This window comes from Camelus dromedarius, chromosome X, assembly GCF_036321535.1.
Source record: "Camelus dromedarius isolate mCamDro1 chromosome X, mCamDro1.pat, whole genome shotgun sequence".
NCBI classification, from domain to species: Eukaryota; Metazoa; Chordata; class Mammalia; order Artiodactyla; family Camelidae; genus Camelus; species Camelus dromedarius.
In genome coordinates, this window is record NC_087472.1 from 56,821,476 (window position 1) to 56,844,693 (window position 23,218).

General features: G+C 35.0%; 1 protein-coding gene across 1 annotated transcript; it reads right to left on the reverse strand.

Annotated features, from left to right (window-relative positions):
* Nucleotides 1–270: 270 nt before the first annotated feature.
* LOC105095572 (trafficking protein particle complex subunit 13) lies at nt 271–1,409 on the reverse strand. Its single transcript, XM_010987746.3, has one exon. It carries the CDS (start codon nt 1,131–1,133, stop codon nt 372–374), a length of 762 nt encoding a protein of 253 aa, XP_010986048.1. The 5' UTR covers nt 1,134–1,409; the 3' UTR covers nt 271–371.
* Nucleotides 1,410–23,218: the final 21,809 nt, after the last annotated feature.

Below are 23,218 nucleotides of genomic sequence, written 5' to 3' on the forward strand. Positions count from 1 at the left end.
AGGTTTACTGAAACAGGAAGTATTGAGTACCACTAAGGATTTCTGGAAAGCAGGTATAATCATGTTTAAATTGTGGCCTCATTCTGAAAAAAATTTTCAATGACCACCTGTAATGACCTTAGCAAAATCATGAATATTAGGAAATATACAAGTAAAGAATTAGAAAGTACTTCATATAAGAGGAAAATCAAGATTGTTTTTTTTGAGATCAACATGTTTAATTCTCAATACATTCCCAGTTTCAAAGTAAGTGAAAATAATCTGCCTGTATACTTGCTATTAGTTGATCATTTTGCTGCTGACAAAAGTATGAAAAGCTTTTTTTGTGAAATATCCTGGAAAGCGTAACACCAGAAATTTTCTTCAGCTTCTCATTTTCTTCCAACCATGGAAGGTATTACACAGACTTTTGCGACATCATCAAAGGCATATGTTTTCTTCAATAATTTGTCTGTTATTCTTATGCCAGAGACACTTTGCAGGCCCAGTTGTAAGTGCAGTAGTGTTAAAGTAAAGCTGAGAGTTGAACTTGGAGGTAGCTTTCCAAGATATCTTCCTGAACTACCACACCAACGAATAGAATCTGTATCACACATCTTCAAAACCAATTTCATTTTCCTGTTACTGTGGTTTGTTATCTTACAGGTGATACAAAAAGGCTCTTCTAGAATTACAGTATCTGGGATTGTCTCCAAAGAAAGTCTCATGTTGCCATAACCTGGAGCCTCTCTTTCAAGTTGAATTGTCTGTAGCATTGCCATTTCACCTAGATTTCTTTTCCACACTATATCCAATTTTCCCATTTCTGTCAGTCCTCTAATGGCACCAGATTCATCTGAAAATTCCTGCTTGAGTTGAAGGTGGTATAAATACTGGCGTCCTTCCAATGACTGCAAAAATGTTCTTGTTCCAAAGGGACATTCATCTTCTCCAGCCTGATTGACAGTGTTTAATTCTACCCCAGTGTACATTTCAGATGGCTCTAAGGAAACCTTTTGTATAAAGACTGTTGAAGATGAAGTATTCTGAATCTGGACTTCCAGAAATAAATCGTTCATCTCTGAATTATAAAACTTGGTTTTAACTTCCAATGGTGGGAAGAATGAAAATATGCACAGTTTCTTTAAAAACATCTTTCCTCCTCACTGTATTGAACAGATAGTGAACCCATAGGCACAACTCTTCTAATGTCTCTTGCCTTGTCATGGATGACATCATCAATACAACAATTGGATGCAAGTTCTGCCACAGTAGCCATGGAGACTGAAGCGTGTGAAGGCCCAGTACTTCTCCGAAGATTAGTGCTTTCAATATTTTTACAACTTAATTCAATCATGGGAAATTTTCATATAAATAGAATTGACATTTCTGGTGGAGGGTCACCTGTCAGGAGCTGATGACAGAAATCACCAGGTAAGTTATTACTTTCACATATGAATGAAAAGTAGGTGATTAAACTATGCTTAGTAGATAGCATAATTTTGAATGTCAGAAAGATCTCCTGTAGGGATGGATTCCCTTCCATTTTGCCCCAGTTTATTATTTTTTATTTTTTTAACATTTTTTATTGATTTATAATCATTTTACAATGTTGTGTCAAATTCCAGTGTTCAGCACAATTTTTCAGTCATTCATGGACATATACACACTCATTGTCACATTATTTCCTCTGTGAGTTATCATAACATTTTGTGTATATTTCCCTGTGCTATACAGTGTAATCTTGTTTATCTGTTCTACAATTTTGAAATCCCAGTCTATCTCTTCCCACCCTCCACCCCCCTGGTAACCACAAGGCTGTATTCTCTGTCTGTGAGTCTATTTCTGACCTGTATTTACGCTTTGTTTTTGTTTGTTTGTTTTTGTTTTTGTTTTTGTTTTTGTTTTTGCTTTGTTTTTTAGATTCCACATATGAGCGATCTCATATGGTATTTTTCTTTCTCTTTCTGGCTTACTTCACTTAGAATGACATTCTACAGGAGCATCCATGTTGCTGCAAATGGCATTATGTTGTCGGTTTTTATGGCTGAGTAGTATTCCATTGTATAAATATACCACCACTTCTTTATCCAGTCACCTGTTGATGGACATTTAGGCTGTTTCCATGTTTTGGCTACTCTAAATAGTGCTGCTATGAACATTGGGGTGCAGGTATCATCCTGAAGTAGGGTTCCTTCTGGATATAAGCCCAGGAGTGGGATTCCTGGGTCATGTGGTAAGTCTATTCCTAGTCTTTTGAGGAATCTCCATACTGATTTCCACAGTGTCTGTACCAAATTGCATTCCCACCAGCAGTGTAGGAGGGTTCCCTTTTCTCCACAGCCTCTCCAGCATTTGTCATTTGTGGATTTCTGAATGACGGCCGTTCTGACTGGTGTGAGGTGATATGTCATTGTAGTTTTGATTTGCATTTCTCTGATAATTAGTGATATTGAGCATTTTTTCATATGCTTTTTGATCATTTGTGTTTCTTCCTTGGAGAATTGCTTGTTTAGGTCTTCTGCCCATTTTTGGATTGGGTTGTTTATTTTTTTCTTATTGAGTCCTATGAGCTGCTTATACATTCTGGAGATCAAGCCTTTGTCAGTTTCAATTGCAAAAATTTTCTCCCATTCCGTAGGTTTTCTTCTTGTTTTACTTCTGGTTTCCTTTGCTGTGCAGAAGCTTGTAAGTTTCATTAGGTCCCATTTGTTTATTCTTGCTTTTATTTCTAAGGAGAAAATTTTTGACATGTATGTCAGATAATGTTTTGCCTATGTTTTCCTCTAGGAGGTTTACTGTATCTTGTCTTATGTTTAAGTCTTTAATGCGTTTTGAGTTGATTTTTGTATATGGTGTAAGGGAGTGTTCTAGCGTCATTGTTTTACATGCTGCTGTCCAGTTTTCCCAACACCATTTGCTGAAGAGACTGTCTTTATTCCATTGTATATTCTTGCCTCCTTTGTCGAAGATGAGTTGACCAAAAGTTTGTGGGTTCATTTCTGGGCTCTCTATTCTGTTCCATTGGTCTATATGTCTGTTTTTGTACCAATACCATGCTGTCTTGATGACTGTAGCTCTATAGTATTGTCTGAAGTCTGGGAGAGTTATTCCTCCAGCCTCTTTCTTTCTCTTCAGTAATGCTTTGGCAATTCTAGGTCTTTGATGGTTCCATATAAATTTTATTATGATTTGTTCTAGTTCTGTGAAATATGTCCTGGGTAATTGGATAGGGATTGCATTAAATCTGTAGATTGCCTTGGGCAGTGTGACCATTTTAACAATATTGATTCTTCCAATCCAAGAGCATGGGTATCTTTCCATTTTTTAAAGACTTCTTTAATTTCCTTCATCAATGGCTTATAGTTTTCTGTGTATAATTCTTTCACCTCCTTGGTTAGATTTATTCCCAGATATTTTATTACTTTGGGTGCTATTTTAAAGGAGATTCTTTCTTTACTTTCTTCTTCTGTTGATTTATCATTAGTGTAAAGAAATGCAACTGATTTTTGAACATTAATTTTGTAACCTGCTACCTTGCTGAATTCTTCAATCAGCTCTAGTAGCTTTTGTGTGGACCTTTTAGGGTTTTCTATATATAGTAGCATGTCATCAGCATATAATGACACTTTTACCTCTTCTTTTCCAGTTTGGATCCCTTTTATTTCTTTCTCTTGCCTGACTGCTGTGGCTAGGACTTCCAGGACTATGTTGAATAGGAGTGGTGATAGTGGGCATCCTTGTCTTGTCCCAGATTTTAGTGGGAAGCTTTTGAGTTTTTCACCGTTGAGTACTATGCTGGCTGTAGGTTTGTCATATATAGATTTTATTATGTTGAGATATGTTCCCTCTATACCCACTTTGGCGAGAGTTTTTATCATAAATGGGTGTTGAATTTTATCAAATGCTTTTTCTGCATCGATTGAGATGATCATGTGGTTTTTGTCCTTTCTCTTGTTGATGTGATGTATTACATTGATTGATTTGCGTATGTTGAACCAGCCTTGTGTCCCTGGGATGAACCCCACTTGGTCATGATGTATAATCATTTTTATGTGTTGTTGGATTCTATTTGCTAAAATTTTGGTGAGGATTTTGGCGTCTATGTTCATCAATGATATTGGCCTATAATTCTCTTTTTTTGTAGTGTCTTTGCCTGGTTTTGGTATCAGGGTGATGGTGGCTTCATAGAATGAGTTTGGAAGTATTCCCTCCTTTTCAGTCGTCTGGAAGAGTTTGAGAAGGACTGGTATTTGCCCCAGTTTTTTAAAAAGCACTTGGGATTTAGTTTTAATCAGGTATGGTAGAATGACAGAAAGACAACTGTTTCTGAAAGAACAGCTTATTACTATTAACCTAAAATAAACAGACTGCAAGTTATTTCTCCAGGCAAAATGGGTTTATTTATGACTAGCAGAGATTTGCAGTTTGAGATCTGCAACCATGGTGAGCCATGTACAAGTCCCCACACAGCAAGAGCAGGAGAACTCTTTTAATAGAGGGGAAAAAGGAAGTTGGGAGGCTATAGTAAACAGAGTCTATGGCTTTTCATTGGCTGAATTGTTGCCAGGAAAGAAAAGGAAATCTTGTCATTCAGCTTTGCTATCATTGCAGGTCATAGCTCCCCCTTCTGGTCTATCAATTTTATTTAATTGAGGTATCTGTTTATTAAGTTTTTATATTTCCTCCTTTTGAGCAAGACCTTTCTCTAAAAGGACCACTAACTAAGTAAGGTCTTCAGGTTTCAGTGGCTTTTTTCCCTCAGTGTCAGGGAGGACATTTCCTGGCTGTAGTATTTTATGTCAGAATAAAAATGCACAGATTGGAAACCTATTGAGGTCACATTCAAGTGACAAGGAGGATTAGGAGGGAGAACTCTCAGACACTTTTTATCTATAGTCCACGTTATCAAGATCATAGACATCGGAGACCATCTGAAGCTTTATGTCACTGTCAAAGGTATGGTGACAAACTTCCAACACGTCTGGCCCACATTTCTTGGGAAAGCTGTCTCATCAAATATTGTCTGCTTCAATCCCAGGAACTCTTTACTTTCAGGTCACCAGATGATGTGCAGGTCTGGTAAGGATTCAATGCTTTCATTAGGTGTGTCATTTGAATGCAGCAGTCTATTCCTTGAAGTTTGGTAGAAAAAGGGGTGGTTAGCAGTAGTTGATAAGGATCTGTTCCAGTGAGGCTGAATGGAGAGTTTTTCCGGAGGTGCCTTTTCCAGCAGATGAAATCTCCAGGTTGCAAGGTGTGATGTTTAAACTCTTCATCTCCCAAGAGTGCACTGTGAAAAGACTGTGCTAACAAAACATGGGTTTTGTTTTGTTTTGTTTTGTTTTCCATATGTGTTTTTTTTAATTGAAGTATCATTGATTTACCATGTTGTGTTAGTTTCTGAGTTAGAGCAAAGTGATTCAGCTATACATATATATTCTTTCAGATTCTTTTTTATTATAAGTTATTACAACATATTAAATATAATTCCTGCCTATATAGTAGGACCTTGCTGTTTATTTTATATATATATAGTAGTGTGTATCTGTCAATCCCAAGCTCCTGATTTACCCTTCCCCCCTCCTCTTTGGTAACCATAAATTTGTTTTCCATGTCTGTAAGCCTGTTTCTGTTTTGTAAATTAGCTCATTTGTATCATTTTTTTAGATTTCACAGATTAGTGATATCACATGATATTTGTCTTTCTTTGATTTATTTCACTTAAAATGATAATCTCTAGGTCCATCCATGTTGCTGCAAATGGCATTATTTCATTCTTTTTTATGATATTCAATTGTGAATATATATATATCACATCATCTTTATTCATCTATTGATGGACCCTTAGGTTGCTTCCATGTCTTGGCTATCGTAAATAGTGTTGCTATGAATGTTGGGGTGCATATATCTTTTTGAATTAGAGTTTTCTCTGGATATATGCCCAGGAGTGGGACTGCTGAATTGTATGGTAAGTCTATTTTTAGTTTTATAAGGAACCTCCATACTGTTCTCCATAGTGGCTGTACCAATTTACATTCCCACCAACAGTGTAGGAGGGTTCTCTTTTCTCCACACCCTGTGCAGCATTTATTAGTAAACTTTTTGATGATGGTCATTCTGACTGGTGTGAAGTGATACCTCACTGTAGTTTTGATTTGCATGTCTCTAATAATTAGTTATATTGAGCATCTTTTCATGTGCCTGCTGGCCATCTGTATGTCTTCTTTGGAGAAATGTCTATTTAGGTCTTCTGCTCATTTTTTGATTGGTTTTTTTTTTTATATTAAGCTGTATGAGCTATTTGTATATTTTGGAAATTAATCGCTTGTCAGTCGCATCACTTGCAAATATTTTCTCCCAGTCTTTTCATTTTGTTTATGGTTTCCTTTGCTGTGCAAGAGCTTGTAAGTTTGATTAGGCCCCTTTGTTTATTTTTGTTTTTATTTCTTAAAGGAAAAACAAATTTTAACAGCAGACTTAAGTTCTGAGTTGGCTATTTCAACAGAGAGATGATATCAGGGACCCAATTTCCTTGCATATCATAGAAGTGAGGGCTAACCAAACTTCCTGTATGTGCCACAAACGCAACCATTTCCACTTACTAGCATATGCTCAGGGTGAAGGACAGATATATACTTTACAGTTCCCTTTTCAGTTGCCTTTTGTCTGATGTTCATGTGCCCCAGTGTTCTCCCTCTGATCAAATGAAGTGAAATTTTAGTTGTACCATCACACTGAGAGTTTGTTCAGAAGTTGAGGCTAGATATGTAAATGAGCCTAGATTTTGTTTGTACCAAATTAAAATTCTAATTTTCCATATCACTTGGTTTAATATTAGAATGTTATATTTGCATAAAGATATAATTCTATAAGCAAGTGTGGGGATCCACTCAGAACTCCAGGGTTGATCTGAAGATTATTATAAGATGAAGGCATTTGGGAAGAAGCCTTGTCAGATCTTTCCTTATCTAACTAAAATCAGAAACTTTTGAGAAATGAAGCTGTCATAAATTCCCTCTTCAGGGCAGCTTTTGCTTCCAGGAAGAAAACCAATAGTAAACCTACACCATAAATTCTCTCCCCCAGGGGAGTTTTATAGCCAAGAAGATCACAAAAAGACCACTCACACTTGCATGAATGAGCATTATCACAAACTTTCTTATATCTCATTTGTTCTTATAGAACTCATTTGTTCTTTCCATGGAGACCTTTCCTTTCTCATTGTTTTTCTCTGCTAAATTAAGGTATATAAGTCCCTAACTTTTACTATTTATTGAGCTATTTCTTTTGTATGCTCTTGTATGAATAAGAATAATTTTTCCTCCTGTTGGTCTGTCTCTTATTAGTTGAAATCACAGGCCCCCCACATATGAATTTAAGAGAGTAGTTTTTTCTCCCCAACACAAATGACTGAGTTTATCCTAAATACATATCACATATATACCATACTTCCCTATCCCAAATAAACCCAGGACCCCTGTAAAGACAATAATGTTGGTGTCAAGGTGGGGCCTAACTCAGCTGAAGGATGCAAACTCCAGAGGTTCAAATTTACATAAATTATTTTGAATACCAAGGCCATATGTTTGTTTAAAAACAGTGAGTCTTAAACCAACAGAGGAACTAACACTGCCTTTGCCCAGTTATCACTGACTCTAAGGAAACATAAAAATCAACAGTGTGTGGCACCAAATAGGGGAGACTGGGCAGGAGCTCATTATATATCTACCATATCTCACCCCCATTTCATTAAGGTTCTTCTCTTAGGGATTTGCCAGAATAGACACTACCACTTTTTCTTCAAATTCTTATATTTTTTTTGCTACTAATTGGTAACACCTGAGCACCCATTTTAAAGCACCTTGCATTCTGAGGCAATCTAAAAACTCAAATAGTCCTTGGTTGTCAGTTACACTGATAGCCTTTCCTTTACAACATAATGCCATGTTCGCTTACTGTATTTCTCAAACTATTGAATCCTTATTTCATACCACATTTTTAAAAATCTCATTTTTTTCTTTTTTTGTGAGCTTCATTTTAATAGTTTAAACACATCCTTTGGAAGTAAGTAGGATTTATACTAAATAAGTTCATTCCTTATCTGGATAACAGGTGACATGAAAATGAGAACAATTTTACTATCTTTACTACTCAATTTGTTGTCATTATAAGCTTCTATACTTATATACAAGTAAAAGTAATATAGCCCTAAAATAAATAACATTTTCCCATATTCAAACTGAGTTTGATAATTGAGGGGATTACTTCAGTGAGTGAGACTAATGAAACAGCACTTCTTCCTGAGGTATTTGTATCCCCTGTACCTTTCCTCTAACAGTTTTATGAAGAACTGGATCAGGATACTCCTTCTAACTTCTAGTGCAAGAGTCTTAACTTCATAAGATGAAGAATCCTGAAAGAGGAAGAATTTGATGGAAGCCCATCCATGAATTCTAAGGAAGTGATAAATTAAGCCATCAAGATGTACAAATATCACAGAGAAGACCTGAATCCACTTTGAAGACACAACTTTAGCCCCAGGAAATGACTACAGAAATCTTGGGGAATATGTAAAGTCAATATTATTTGATGTTATATCATTCTGAGTGAATAATATCTACTTGAAGGGCAGAATATCGGAGTAATTAAGAACACAGATTCTGAAAGCACATTATCTTGGTACAAATCTTGGGTGAGTCAGTTATAACGTTCAAGGCACTGCAGTTAACACTCCATGTGCATCATGTCATTTAAAAAAAAAACTATTGAGACAAAGGCTTGACCTCCAGAATATATAAGCAGCTCATATGACTTCATAAGAAAAAAACAAACAACCCAATCAAAAATGGGCAGAAGACCTAAACAAGCAATTCTCCAAGAAAGAAACACAAATGATCAATAGGCACATGAAAAAATGCTCAATATCACTAATTATCAGAGAAATGCAAATCAAAACTACAATGAGGTATCACCTCATACCAGTCAGAATGGACATCATTCAAAAGTCCACAAATGACAAGTGCTGGAGAGGCTGTGGAGAAAAGGGAACCCTCCTTCACTGCTGGTGGGAATGCAGTTTGGTGCAGCCACTATGGAAAACAGTATGGAGATTCCTCAAAAGACTAGGAATTTACTTACCATATGACCCAGTCATCCTGCTCCTGGGCATATATCCAGAAGGAACCCTACTTCAGGATGACACTTGCACCCCAATGTTCATAGCAGCAGTATTTACAATAGCCAAGACATGGAAACAGCCTAAATGTCCATCGACAGATGACTGGATAAAGAAGAAGTGGTATATTTTTACAATGGAATACTACTCAGCCATAAAAACCGACAACATAATGCCATTTGCAGCAACATGGATGTTCCTCGAGAATGTCACTCTAAGTGAAGTAAGCCAGAAAGAGAAAGAGAAATACCATATGAGATCGTTCATATGTGGAATCTAAAAAAAAAAAAAACATAAATACAAAACAGAAACAGACTCATAGACATAGAATACAAACTTGTGGTTGTGAAGGGGGAGGAGGGTGGGAAGGGAAAGACTGGGATTTCAAAATGTAGAATAGATAAACAAGATTATACTGTATAGCACAAGGAAATATATGCAAGATCTTGTGGTAACTCACAGCGAAAAAAAATGTGACAATGAATGTATGTATGTTTATGTATAACTGAAAAATTGTGCTCTACACTGGAATTTGACACAACATTGCAAAATGATTATAACTCAATAAAAAATGTTAAAAAAAAAGGACACCTCTGCAAAAACATGGTTCTATGCCCACACTTAGATATAAAGAAACCTGGGAAATATAGTTGTTATTCTGTATAGCCATGTGCCTAACATAAAAATCAGAGATTCTCTATAACTAAGGAAAAGAGAGACAATGGATATTGAACAATAATCAGCAATCTCTGAAAAAATTTCTACTGTCCACATTTTTATGGATAATTCTCCATTCTAGTTCCCCTTAAATTATTACTCCCAGCATTAGATTAGGATGGCAAAAGCACATCACTAAAGGAAATAAATTCATGTCAGAAACTCTAAGCACATTGTATTTGCACATTGTTTTTTTATGTTGAAAATAGATTTTCTGTGCTTGGTTTCCCTTATCATTTTATCCAAGATTTTTATTGGACCTCATCAAAGATACATATTCACAATTGTGGCTTGGGATCAAGAAACCTGGCTTTCTAAACTTGCTCTTCTAATTGATTACCTATGTGGTATTAAGCAAGTCAAATATTTTAAGCCTCATATTTGTCACATACAAAATTGGAGCTGTGTCTTGTGCCCTGCTTATTTCAATCCACTTCCTGGATGTTGTGAAGATCAAATGAGATAATGAATGCAAAAGTACTCTTTGAACTATAGAGTCCCAAAGTAATGGATTAGAATCAGTACTCTTTTAATGGCTATAACAAAGTTAATGTATTTGTTCATTTCACAAAAGCTTCTGATTCAGCAGGCATATAGAGCGATACATGGTACAGGAAGTACCTTGAAATAAATCAAATCACCTTAATTTTGCAATTACTCCTAACACCTTCAAGCAACAAAGGGCAAAGTATCCATCTAACTGAAATTTCCTGGTGCACGATGGCCAACAGCAATATTGTCTCTGCCAACAGCAATATTGCTAATGGGTCTTGGCATTCTCAGTTAGTGCAGATGGACTGTCTAGGTGACAACTTGGAGTTGAAATATTTGTAACTAAACCATAAGATCACCTGAAAATCACAGGACATTTTTTGAAGTTGGCTATTGCAATTCCGTCTAATTTATCAAGTACACAAATAGAAATTGTTATTGAAAAAATATTTTGCAATTCAAGGTCATTTAAACAGTCATCTTTTATATACAATTAGGACAGTTTCAAAAATATGCCATTAGACTTGCCATGTTATGTCTTAACTTTGGGAAATGCAATCTTCTGTAATGAACAGTGTTCAGCTCAGCCTTTTGGCACACAGTGCTAATCACATAATATTCTTTAGGCCCTGTAGATGCTGGAGACCTAGCACATCTTCATTAGTCTGGATTGGAAATATATTGAATAGGTATTTGCTCTGCAGATTTTCATCTGTCTCATTACAATCCACTTCACTGATTTCATCAGCCATCAAAATAATCATAGTGCACAGTAAGCTTTAGGCTCAAATTTTGGAATTGTTGAATTTGTATTTGTATTGTCCACATGCATTGAGTACTTATGATGCCATATGGCTAAATTTGCTTTTGCTCAACTCAGGTCAATATTTGTCTGAATAATCTGTTCTAGCTTATCAAAACTGTTAGTTGGTTGTTTCAGGTAATTTTAATAGTATAAAACAAGCTCTATGAACTGCTTCATACTAAGTTGTAAATAACTTTTTAGGAGGTCCTTTATCTTAACATATAATGCTTGCTAATTACAGAAAATGACCTGATAACTGAACTGTATATTAACATAGATTGTTCTCTTATGGATTTTATTCAAAGTATGAATTTATTTGATTACTACCACTTACTCTACCTTCCCCAAAATGCAAAGCTTTACTAGTAAAGGTACTATTGAACAATACATCTAAGCCAAGCGCCTGAAGACTTCTACTTTCTCCTCTCTTTGCCTTGTATTTAAGAGTTCATTTCCTTAAAAACGCCATAATGATGAAGGCTGTTACTAAGAGAAAGAATGCTAAGCCTTCTTTACCATCCAATCTCAAAAGGAACAGAAAATACATCTCCTTTTGATGCAGTTAAATGCACAATGTTAAACTTGGTCCAATTAAATTACTCTCTAGTTCAGAGTTATATAGCTGGTGTTCAAATTTAATGTCTGATGAATTCAAACCCCACATTCTTTTGACTAAAGTCTGGCTTAAACCCTGAGACTATGGGAAGAAAAGGGGGAAAGTGAGAGAATGAGGGGGAGGAAGGAATAGGGGAAAGGGAGAAAGAAGGAGAGAACAGAACATAGGCACCATTCCAAGATTCATAAGTGGCTCAAAAAGCTTAAATGCTACAGGACGACAAAGTTACTTCTCCCTTTATCCCTATCCTTGCTCTCAACCGTCTCAGCCTCTGTCTTGCTCTCAAAGCTGGAACTGAGATTCTCTTCCAGTTTCTCCTGGTCTTGCTGACTGCTCTGCTCTGGGTAACCATAGTAATAACAAGTGATTGGGAGCACACAGAGCTTTCAATCCCACTGCTAAAAGGACAGAAATTTGATGCAGGAAAGGGGATCCCACTACATTACATTTTATGTTGGGAGAGAATGAGGAATAGTTAAAACAGAGGGAAGATCAGTCCTGACATGTCAAGTTGGAAGTCTGATCACTAACCATTCATAAATAACACACACACAAAAATAGAGATATAGAGATAGATAATAGAGATACTCAGACCATAAAGATTCCTCATTATCCATGCAGATTTAATAAGTGAAAATTTTCAATAAGAGTGAAGTGGTATGTTGCAATTTCAATAGAACCTTTATATTATTTTTAAAAAACTGTAGTCTTACTTGAGCATAATCATTATATTTCTATCTTTCTTTTAATGGAGATTTCTCTCAAATGTTTTTAAATTACTCTTCTTAAAGACTTATTGTATGTTACTGAAATTTTTATATATTTTAAGGCATTCATTGTTACTATTGGTTGGATCTTGCACTCTAAAAATAACTTATTCTATTCTATTTTTCAATTTATGCCATATAATTGTATGTGGAAAGAAGTAAAGAAAACCAAGACACTTGTTTTTATTTCTTGATGAAAAGATATATGTGATGTAGATAGGCAAATCTAAGCTCATTGGTTATTTGAACAAGCAATCCCTTTCCAAAAAGAGAAGGTTTAAGGAGAGAAAGAGATTCTTTTATAAATCTGAAAGGAATATGAACTAGGAGTTAAACCTGGGTCCTGGCCTATTAGTTTGCTAACATGTCACCTCAGAGAAATCATATAACTTTTTTGATATCTAGTTTCTTCATGTATGTTTTTCCTTTCCTACTTCAAAAGGTTATTTCTAAATTTAATTTATTCTGTGTACATATGAGAATGCTTTGAAAATGATGTAGTATCTTAGAAGGAAAAGCAAAGTAATATTACTATTGAGGTGAGAGGTGAGAAAGTGAAAAATTAGCTGGGACTAGGAAAATAAAAACCTGCACTGCCATTCATCATGCTGGCATAGTAGTCGTGAAATGAATAAGGCTAGCTGAGAAGTTAACAGGAAACAATTATTTCTCCCTAAAACACATTGCAGCTGAAAAGTTTCATAACAACTCCTTCCTTCAGTGACTACTGCTTTCTTACTTGCTAAGAAACTTTGTCCTGTAAAATCACAGACTATTAGAAATGTTGCTGTTTGAAATTATATCAGAAAGAATAAAGCATCCAGCTTTTGCCTAGAGAATCTAAGTTACTTTGACCAAAAAAGCTGCTATGAAATACAAAACAAGTGCAGAGATTTAGATAAAGAGTTTCTGGACAAAATATCACATATCTTTACGACCTTCGTAGATTCTAAAAAAATAGAATCCTTGGTCAAATTTTGCATGCCAGGACTTGATGATGACCCTTGTACACACAACCCCATTTTGCTTTAAGGCCATCAAGACATAGCTTTCTCTCTCTCAATTTCTCTCTCTTTCTCCCTTTTTACTTCCAGTTTTATTGAGATGTAATTAACATACAGCACTGTCTAAGTTTAAGGTGTATAGCATAATGATTTGACTTACATACATCATGAATTATTGTCACAATAATTTTAGTGAACAGCCATTACTTCATACCTATAAAAAGTTAAAGAAACAGAAAAAAAATGTTCCTTGTGGTGAAAACACTTAGGATTTACTCTCTTAATAACTTTCTTTATAACACATAGCAGTGTTAATTATGTTTATCATGTTTTATATTAAATCCCTAGGACTTACTTATCTTATAGCTGGAAGTTTGTACCTTTTGACTGCCTTCATCTAAATCCACACCCCTCCCCCACCCTGCCTCTCATAACCACAAGTCCAGTCTCTCTTTGTATCAGTTTGTTTGTTTTTGAAGTATAATTGATCTACAACACTATTAATTCCTGTTACACAGCATACTGATTTGATACTTCTATACATTTCAAAATGATCACCAATGTAAGTCTAGTTACATGTCACCATACAAAGATACTACATAGTTACTTACTATACTCTCTGTAGTATACATAGCAATTTCTCTCTCTCTTTTATATATATATTTTATATATAAAATCATATATATATATATGATTATTTTAAGTTGCAGATCTCCTAAGTTCAAACACATTTTAATAATCCTGCATTTTTAGTGTCTCCCCCACATTTAGTGCTTCTGAAGTCACATTTTACTTTTTCTTTTGCGTATCCCTTAACTACTTATTGCAGATAAAGATAATTTTACTACTCATGTCTTTTAACATTCCTTTTACCTTTATACATGTCTGATTTACTACATTAACTGTATATTGGCCTTTACCAATGATATTTTTCCTTTTGTAATTTTCATGTTTCCAGTTGTGATGTTTTTTCCTCTCTTTCTGAGAAAAGTCCCTTTAACATTTCTTGTAAAACTGGTTTGATTGTGTTGAATTCTTTTAGCTTTTGCTTGTCTGTAAAGCTTTCTCACAGTCCTCTGGTCTCCCAAAAGTAAGCTCCACTGGCCTTCAAAGACAAACATTCTGGTGGCTTGTTTTCTCAGTGCAGGACCTCCAGGCTGGAGAACCCATGTGGAGTTCAGATCACTTGCTCCTTAGGTAGAACCTCTGCAATGTAATTATGCTCCCATTTGTGGGTCACCCATCTGGGGGTTTGGGTCTTGACTATACTGTCTCTGCCCTTGTACCCATCTTGCTGTGTTCCTCCTTTATATCTTTAGTTGTAGAAGATCTTTTTTGCTAGTTGTCTGGTTTTTTTCTCATCAGTATTTGCTCTGTAAATAGTTGTAATCTTGATCTACCCATGGGAGGAAGTGACCTCAGGGTCGTCCTACTTCGGCATCTTGGCTCTGGCTCAGCTTCATTTAAATTTAACTCTATATTTCACCTAAACTCCTATCCCCCCAAATCCTATACTAATTCCATATTTTCCTTTGTTTGGAGAGATGCTCCATGATTCCAATGATGTGCTGTCTCTCTCGTTGCATAGGGTCGATAATCCTAACTTTATCAGACTACAGGTTTGTTCATGATTGTCTTATGCTGACTGGGCTAAGGCAGAGGTAAAAACAAATGATGATGCAAGTAGAGAACAAAAGATCCTGTAGGCAGAATAAGTGACTGCTTATATCCTTAAGATCATTTTTTTTTTGGTCCAAGATATAGTCCAAGATGAAGTTTAGTCATCACACTCTTGTTGCAGGTCATAAAAAGAAGGAAAGACAGAGGGTAGAAGAGGAGCAGAAGGGACCTCAGTGGATGAATTAGCTTCCTTTAAGCAACTTTCCTAAAAGATCCACAAAACAAAGTTCAGGTTACATCCTATTAGCCAGAACTTAGTCATATGGCTAACCTTAGCAGTAAGAGAGGTTATTAGCAAATATAGTCTTTTAATCCAATCACCAATCTGTTCAGCTAGAATTTAGAGTTCTTTCATTAAAAAGAAGGGAAGAATGGATGTTGGATATGGATGTTGGATGGGCAACTCACAGTCTCAGCCACATGCAAACCACTGTCAGGCTTAAGCAGTGCATGACTCCATTAACACAGACTAAAATGTGAATGGCATCCCCTGGAGTTAGTTGCTCAATATGGTGGCCTTGGTCACAGAGCATTTATAGATATGATTTGGAAGCCATATGAGTAAGAAGGAAGTAAAACCAGGAGAGGAAGAAGTGAGAGATGTTGCTAAAATTTTAAGCCAGAATGATGGGGAAAAAATTGTTATGAACAAAAGAAAAATGTGAATGCACAAGGAGGCACAAGTTAGGGAAGAGAGGAGAGTAATATGATTGGTTTGAGATAGCACATATACAAGTCAAATGCTTTCTGTGCTGTAGGTATTTTTTAAAAATCTGGAATCATAATCATAGTCATATTTCACGTTATAAAGGTGAGCTCATATACCTAGTGTTACGACTGCAAATTCCTATAGAAAAGTAGGCATTTGTTCTAGTGGATCTTGTTCATGAGTTGGTTTCTCAACTCCTATTGCCCAGTGTGGAAAGACCTTTCAAAATGTAAAATTATTTGGATTTTTTTTTCTTTTCTAACATACCCCTGTTGGATGGATAGAATGACATTGGAAACATTTTGGATCTTACTTCAGTCTGATTGTTCAGTGTCTCAACTGTGATCCTAGCATATTGGAATTATGCCTGATATATATAGTAGGTACTTCATTAACTCATCTATTCAAAAATATTTATTAAGATCCTACAATGTTCCAGCCAGACATTGATAAAGGTGCTGAGCATACAACAAACAATGTTCCTGTCCTCCAAGATGGGGGTAAAGGGGACAGTGATGCATTATAATGAAAAACACAGCTAGGTAAGGGGAATAGGGAGTGCCAAGGGAGGTGTTTTATTTTTTTAATATTTTTTATTGAGTTACAGGCATTTTTCAATGTTGTGTCAATTTCCAATGTAGAGCATAATTTTTCAGTTATACATGAACATACATATATTCATTGTCGCATTTTATTTTGCTGTGAGCTACCACAAGATCTTGTATGTATTTCCCTGTGCTATACAGTATAATCTTGTTTATCTAGTCTACATATGCCTGTCAGTATCTACAAATTTCGAATTCCCGGTCTGTACCTTTGCAACCCCCTCCCCCTGGCAACCACAAGTTTGTATTCTATGTCTATGAGTCTGTTTCTGTTTTGTATTTATGTTCTTTTTATTTTTTAGATTCCACATATGAGCGATCTCATATGGTATTTTTCTTTCTCTTTCTGGCTTACTTCACTTAGAATGACATTCTCCAGGGACATCCATGTTGCTGCAAATGGTGTTATGTTGTCATTTTTATGGCTGAATAGTATTCCATTGTATAAATATACCACATCTTCTTATCCAGTCATCTGTTGATGGACATTTAGGCTGTTTCTATATCTTGGCTATTGTAAATAGTGCTGCTATGAACATTGGGGTGCAGGTGTCTTTTTGAAGTAGGGTTCTTTATGGATGTATGCCCAGGAGCAGGATTCCTGGGTCCTATGGTAAGTCAATTCCTAGTCTTATGAGTAATCTCCATACTGTTTTCCACAGTGGCTGCACTAAACTGCATTCCCACCAGCAGTGTAGGAGGGTTCCCTTTTCTACACAGCCTCTCCAAATATACAATGGAATAAAGACAGTCTCTTCAGCAAATGGTGTTGGGAGAACTGGACAGCAGCATATAAACCAATGAAGCTAGAACACTGCCTTACACCATACACAAAAATCAACTCAAAATGGATCAAAGACTTAAACATAAGACAAAATACAATAAACCTCCTACAAGAAAACATAGGCAAAACATTATCTCGCATACATATCAAAAATGTTCTCCTAGGGCAGTCTACCCAAGGAATACAAATAAAAGCAAGAATAAACAAATGGGACCTAATTAAACTCACAAGCTTCTGCACAGCAAAGGAAACCATAAGTAAAACAAAATGACAACCTACAGAATGGGAGAAAATTTTTGCAAAAGATGAAACCGACAAAGGCTTGATCTCCAGAATATATAAGCAGCTCATACGACTTAATAAGAAAAAAGCAAACAACCCAATTCAAAAATGGGCAAAAGACCTAACAAGCAATTCTCCAAGGAAGAAATACAAATGATCAATAGGCACAGGAAAAAATGCTCAGTATCACTAATTATCAGAGAAATGCAAATCAAAACTACAATGAGTTATCACCTCACACCAGTCAGAATGGACATCATTCAAAAGGGAGGTGTTATTTTAAATAAAGAGATCACGAAAGACCTCTTTATTAAGGTGATACTTGAGATCATTGAGAAGGGAAAGAGTATCATACAGATATCTGTGGGAATAGCTTTTCAGGCAGAGGGAAGATCAAGTCTAAAGGACCTGAGACTGAAGGTAAGAGCAGGAGAGTAATGAGTCACAGATGACAGTGGCAGGGATCTAGAAGAGAATGATTACCCTTTAAGTCATGGGTAAAGACAATAGGGAAAGGTGTTCATTATGAAGTAATGAACAAATGAATGAATGAATGATAAAATGAACTCCAGGATCAGATGAAGTATCTCAAGCTTATCTGAGTAAATTATAACTGTTGGTAATGACGTTGCTAGAACATATCCTTGATGAAAGACATTTCCTTTTATTATATACATAATTGAAATAATTCTATAATGATTCCACATGTTAATGCATTCTCTCTTACACTATGCTGAACTAATTTAGAATAGATTAAATTTAAGAGTACTAAGTTTCATAGCTAAGGTCCAAGTCTATTCTGCATGAATCTGTAATGTTTATTGTGTGGCGTATAACACTTCCCTACATAAAGGCTGAACCAACCTGTCACTTCTATGATTTGCTCATCTAGCCTATAGCAGGTTTAATGTCCTAAACCTCTTGCAGACTATAAGGGAATGAATAGTCTGTGTCCAGAATGGATGGATTTCTTTTCAACTAAAAATAAATAACACAGAGATTATAAATTCTAGATGAAAAACGCAGTAGTGAGTGACATGTTTTTATTCCAACACAATATATTTTAATCACTCAAAAGTAACGAGTCCAAGGAGCTTGTTATTTCAGACTATATTGACACAGTGTCCTGGACATAGATTCAAGAAGTCAACTGTAGAATCAGGAATTCACTGAGCACCTCAGTCATAGATTGGGAACCTCCTTCTAGAGTCTGAGAAATGAATAAATGGAAAGTAATGAATATGTGTGGGAGAGAACAATAACTATTTACCTGCTGTGGGAGGACTGGCTAAGGGGTCAATAACCATTTTCTTTCTCATCTTCCTGGGCACACAGCTAGACTAAGTTTCCCACCCTTTCTTGCAATTCAGTGACAGAGGACTGAGTTCTATTTCACAGAATACGAGTAGAAGGTATGTATCAGTTCTAGGAAAGGCCAATGAAACTCAATAAACAATCCTTCACGGTTTTCCCCCCTCCCTGGCAATTTAGTTGGCAATAAGTAATGAATAATTAAAATTTTCTTCTTTGTGGATTCTGATTTTCATATTTTTAAAAAATGAGTGTAGGTTTGCTTTTTAATCACAAAAGACACTAAAAGTTCTACCATATATTTCTTTAGCAAACTATATCAACATCTTATATATATTTAAGTTCCACCTTCCCCATTAGATTGTTAAGATCCATGGTGTGTAGGACCCATTCCATAAATATTTAAGCAAATGAATGAATGCAAGAATCAGGTCAAAACAATCAATCCAGAATAAGCACTTAATATTTAACTTATTAAATATAGTACATCGTTTAATCTTCCTTAAGCAGTTTTCATCATATCACTAGCCAAGAATTAAAATAAACTTCCAATATCCAGCCACTACTAACTAAATTAAATCTAAAATCCTTAACCTGGGACTCAAAACTTCTCCAAGCCTAAATTTCCTAATGAGTAAAATACGGTTGATAAAGCCTATATGTTAGGAATAAGATGTATATAAGGCATCTAGCTCAGTATCTAGGGCTAATTATTAGTGCTCACAGTGTGAATCAAATACACATTTTCAACCTTTTCTACTAATTCTCTTATACACACATATATCCTATTACTCATACTTCAGTCAACCTACACTAATCACTATTCCTTAAATACACTTTAAAGGACTATTTCCTGAATCTCTATCATTTGAATATGCATTCACAAATTATTGCTACAATTAATTATCAGCTGAAAATCTTATTTATGATTAGTTATCATTGTGATTATATAAGAAAATGTCCATTTTTAAAATGCACACTGAAATATATAGTAGTGAAATGTTATGTCTGAGATTTGTTTTCAAATGCTTCAATAAAGCAAAAAGGATCTAAGAAGGAAACGTGGCAAAATCTTGGTAACTAATCTGCGCGACATATAAGAGTTCATTATACTATTATTTCTACTTTTCTGTATGTTTAAAATTTTCATCACAAAAAAATTTATTTTTAGCTTTACTGAGGTATAACTGACAAAATTGTAAAATATTTAAAGTGCACAATGTGATGATTTGGTGTTATAATGGTGTGAAGGGATTTCCTCCATTGAGTTAACATGTCTCATCTCATGTTTCCTTTTTTTTTTTGGTGAAATTTAAGTTCTACTCTCTCAGTAAATTTCAATTATACATTGCAGTTTTACCAACTACAGTTATCATGTTACAAATTAGATCCTCAAACCTTATTCATCTTATAACTGATAGTATGTATCCTTTTACCAACCTTTCAGCTATTTGCCCACCCAAGATATTATAATTTTAAAGAATACAATTGAAATATACATATAGTTATATAAAAAATGAAGGACCATTTATATTATTATTGATCTTGTTATGATCCTTGGATCTTGGTTACTTATAGGTTTTTACCCCTTTGGCAGGAAACTAAATAAAAATAATCTCTTTTTGTCTTAAGCTCATTAAATTCTGTAAGAACAGAAAGGAATGACTGCATTTACAAGATCTGAAGATTAAAAAAAAACTTTTTTGGTGAAAAAGATATATACAAAATTTGCCATTTTAACCATTTTAAAATATATGATTCAGTGGCATTAATGACATTCACAATGTTGTGCAATTATCACTTTTCCAAAACTTTTTCATCATCCTAAACAGAAACATTGTAACCAGTAATAACTCCCTATTCTCATCTCTCCCCAGCCCCTGTAACCTCTAAACTATGAATTTGCCTTTCCTAGATATTTCATGTAAGTGGAATCATACAACATTGGTCCTTTTGTGTCTGGTTCATTTCATTTAGCTTATTTTCTAGTTCTAATACATGGTACAACATAGATGAAACTTGAAAAAAGATAATTTAAAAATAAATGTACCACTGGTGAGTATGAGCTTAGTAGAAGCGTCAGAGTTTATGATCTCACCCAGGATTAAGAGGCAATCAACTTATTTCAATGGGTGGGTCAGGGTCGGGGCACAGGGAGAAGGGAGAATTCCCTTTTTTATCTTCCCTAATGCAGAGGACATAATGTAAGTGACTTTAGGACAGAAAAATGACCTTAAGATACACAAACTTTTTCTTTTTGTGTTGGGGGGAGGTAATTAGGTTTTTATTTATTAATTTTAATGGGGGTACTGGGGATTGAATCCAGGGCCTTGTATATGCTAGGCATGTACTCAAGATAGATAAACTTTTTAGAAGCTGTTTTCTTTAATAAAAAGCCAAGAACATGTAAATTTTAAATTACGATTTTGATTTTAAACATAATCCAAATTCTCAGAATTGTGTAAGATTGACCAGATACAGCTTAGTGTAAACAGAGAGGACATCATAATAATCCTCAATCATGCAGAAACATGATGATTATTTTAAGACTATTTGTTTTCTAGAGGAAACTGTCTTCTGCAGGGTATTTCTAGGACAATGGGAACCTTGTGGAATGATGTCTTGTGTGGTGTTCTTAGTGTAACAGGAAAGACAATAAGTAAATTAATAACAATCTTTACATACATAGAGGATTTTCAACTGGGTAAAGCATATCCTCTAATATCTTATTTTTTCACAGAAAGATGAGATTTTTGAACTAGATTTCTGAGATAGCTTCCAGCTGCAGAGGCTTATTCTCTTATTCTAAAGAAAAATTTTAATTTCCTTTACAATGTAAAAATCAACCAGTATCACATATTAGAGCTTCCAGTGATTTAGCCTGGAAAAAACTTACTTCAGGAAGATAGAGCAAAGCCTCAAAAAGAAGAGAATAATAAAAAAACTACAAAACATTTGAGGAAAATGTGTCAGTCATACCTCAGTTCATAAGAAAGCTTAAGAAATTAAAAAATAAGTTTGAGATTGAAGAAAAATTACTGTGATATAGTAATTATACTACAATGCTTTTTAAGCAAATCACAGTTGCATATGTAAAAAGGAATCTCTCGCAGAGATAGAAGGAAAAAGAAAAAGAGAAATTGAAAATATCTGAAGAGCTTAAATTAGCTCAGTGCTTCACTCTAAATAGAATGCTTATGATTGTTGAATACTAAAATTCCTCACTCAAATTATTTGTCTAGTCTAGCAAAAAGCTTATTCTAGAATGAGAATCTGGATTTTGGAAAAACAATGAGATTCATAATCAAAAGATGTAGATCTGAGTCCCTACACCACCACTTGTGTGATGGAAAGCAACTTAATTTATGATTAAATCTGTTTTTTAATTTATAAAATGAAAACATAAATACTGACTTCAAGAAAATACAACTTATATTGAGGAATTCAGAGAAACCCTGAGTATAGCAGGGAAACCTTAAAGCTAGCCAGTCATGTATATGGTCATCACGTGGGAGCCATGGAATTGAGGAGATCAACAATGTGTTCACACTCATAACGCTTCCATAATTCTAGAGACAGAATGTAAGCATAGCAAAATGGCCATTCATGTAACATACATACATGCCTGAATTTTGAGTAATCAGTTAAGATATTGACTATTTATCTGAATAAACAACATATGAAAGCAACTATAGTGTACAAATATGGGGTAGTGAGAATCATCTACACTGGGTGCAAGCAAAAAAAAGTTGCATTATCTATAGAAAATGTAAAAACAGTAATAAAACCAACAAAAATCTGGTCAGTTTTAAATATCATCATGCTCTGGCCATTTTAAACACTGTCAGTGATAAAACACACCTCTCCAGAAAAATATTTTCTTGGTCCAAGGTCTAAACAATTGATGAAGTTCATATATGTAGGTATGTGTGCACATATTCATTAATGAATATTGTATTGTACATAGATGTAAATTTAGAGAACTCCCAGTTATACGAATGGCACCTGACACGACAAACACAGACTCAGCTACAGGAGTTTCTTTGGAGAGTAAGTTCAAAATGGTTTAGAATTACTGAAGCTCACTTTGGGAGCAGTTCATGTCTCCATCTGATACAACATATCCTGGTTTAAACTACAGTTTCAAAATAAATAACGACAGTGCAGTGAATGTCTCCACTTTTGGAAGAGGGTTCAGTATGCTTTTTTTAAAATTAGTTTCCTATTTCTGATGTAACAAATCACCACAAACTTAGTGGCTTAAAATTTTTAAATGGCTGCAGTTTTCC

What these genes read in the sequence shown, in the direction of transcription:
- LOC105095572 (XM_010987746.3), bottom strand. Translation starts at nt 1,133, where the DNA reads ATGTTTTTAAAGAAACTGTGCATATTTTCATTCTTCCCACCATTGGAA.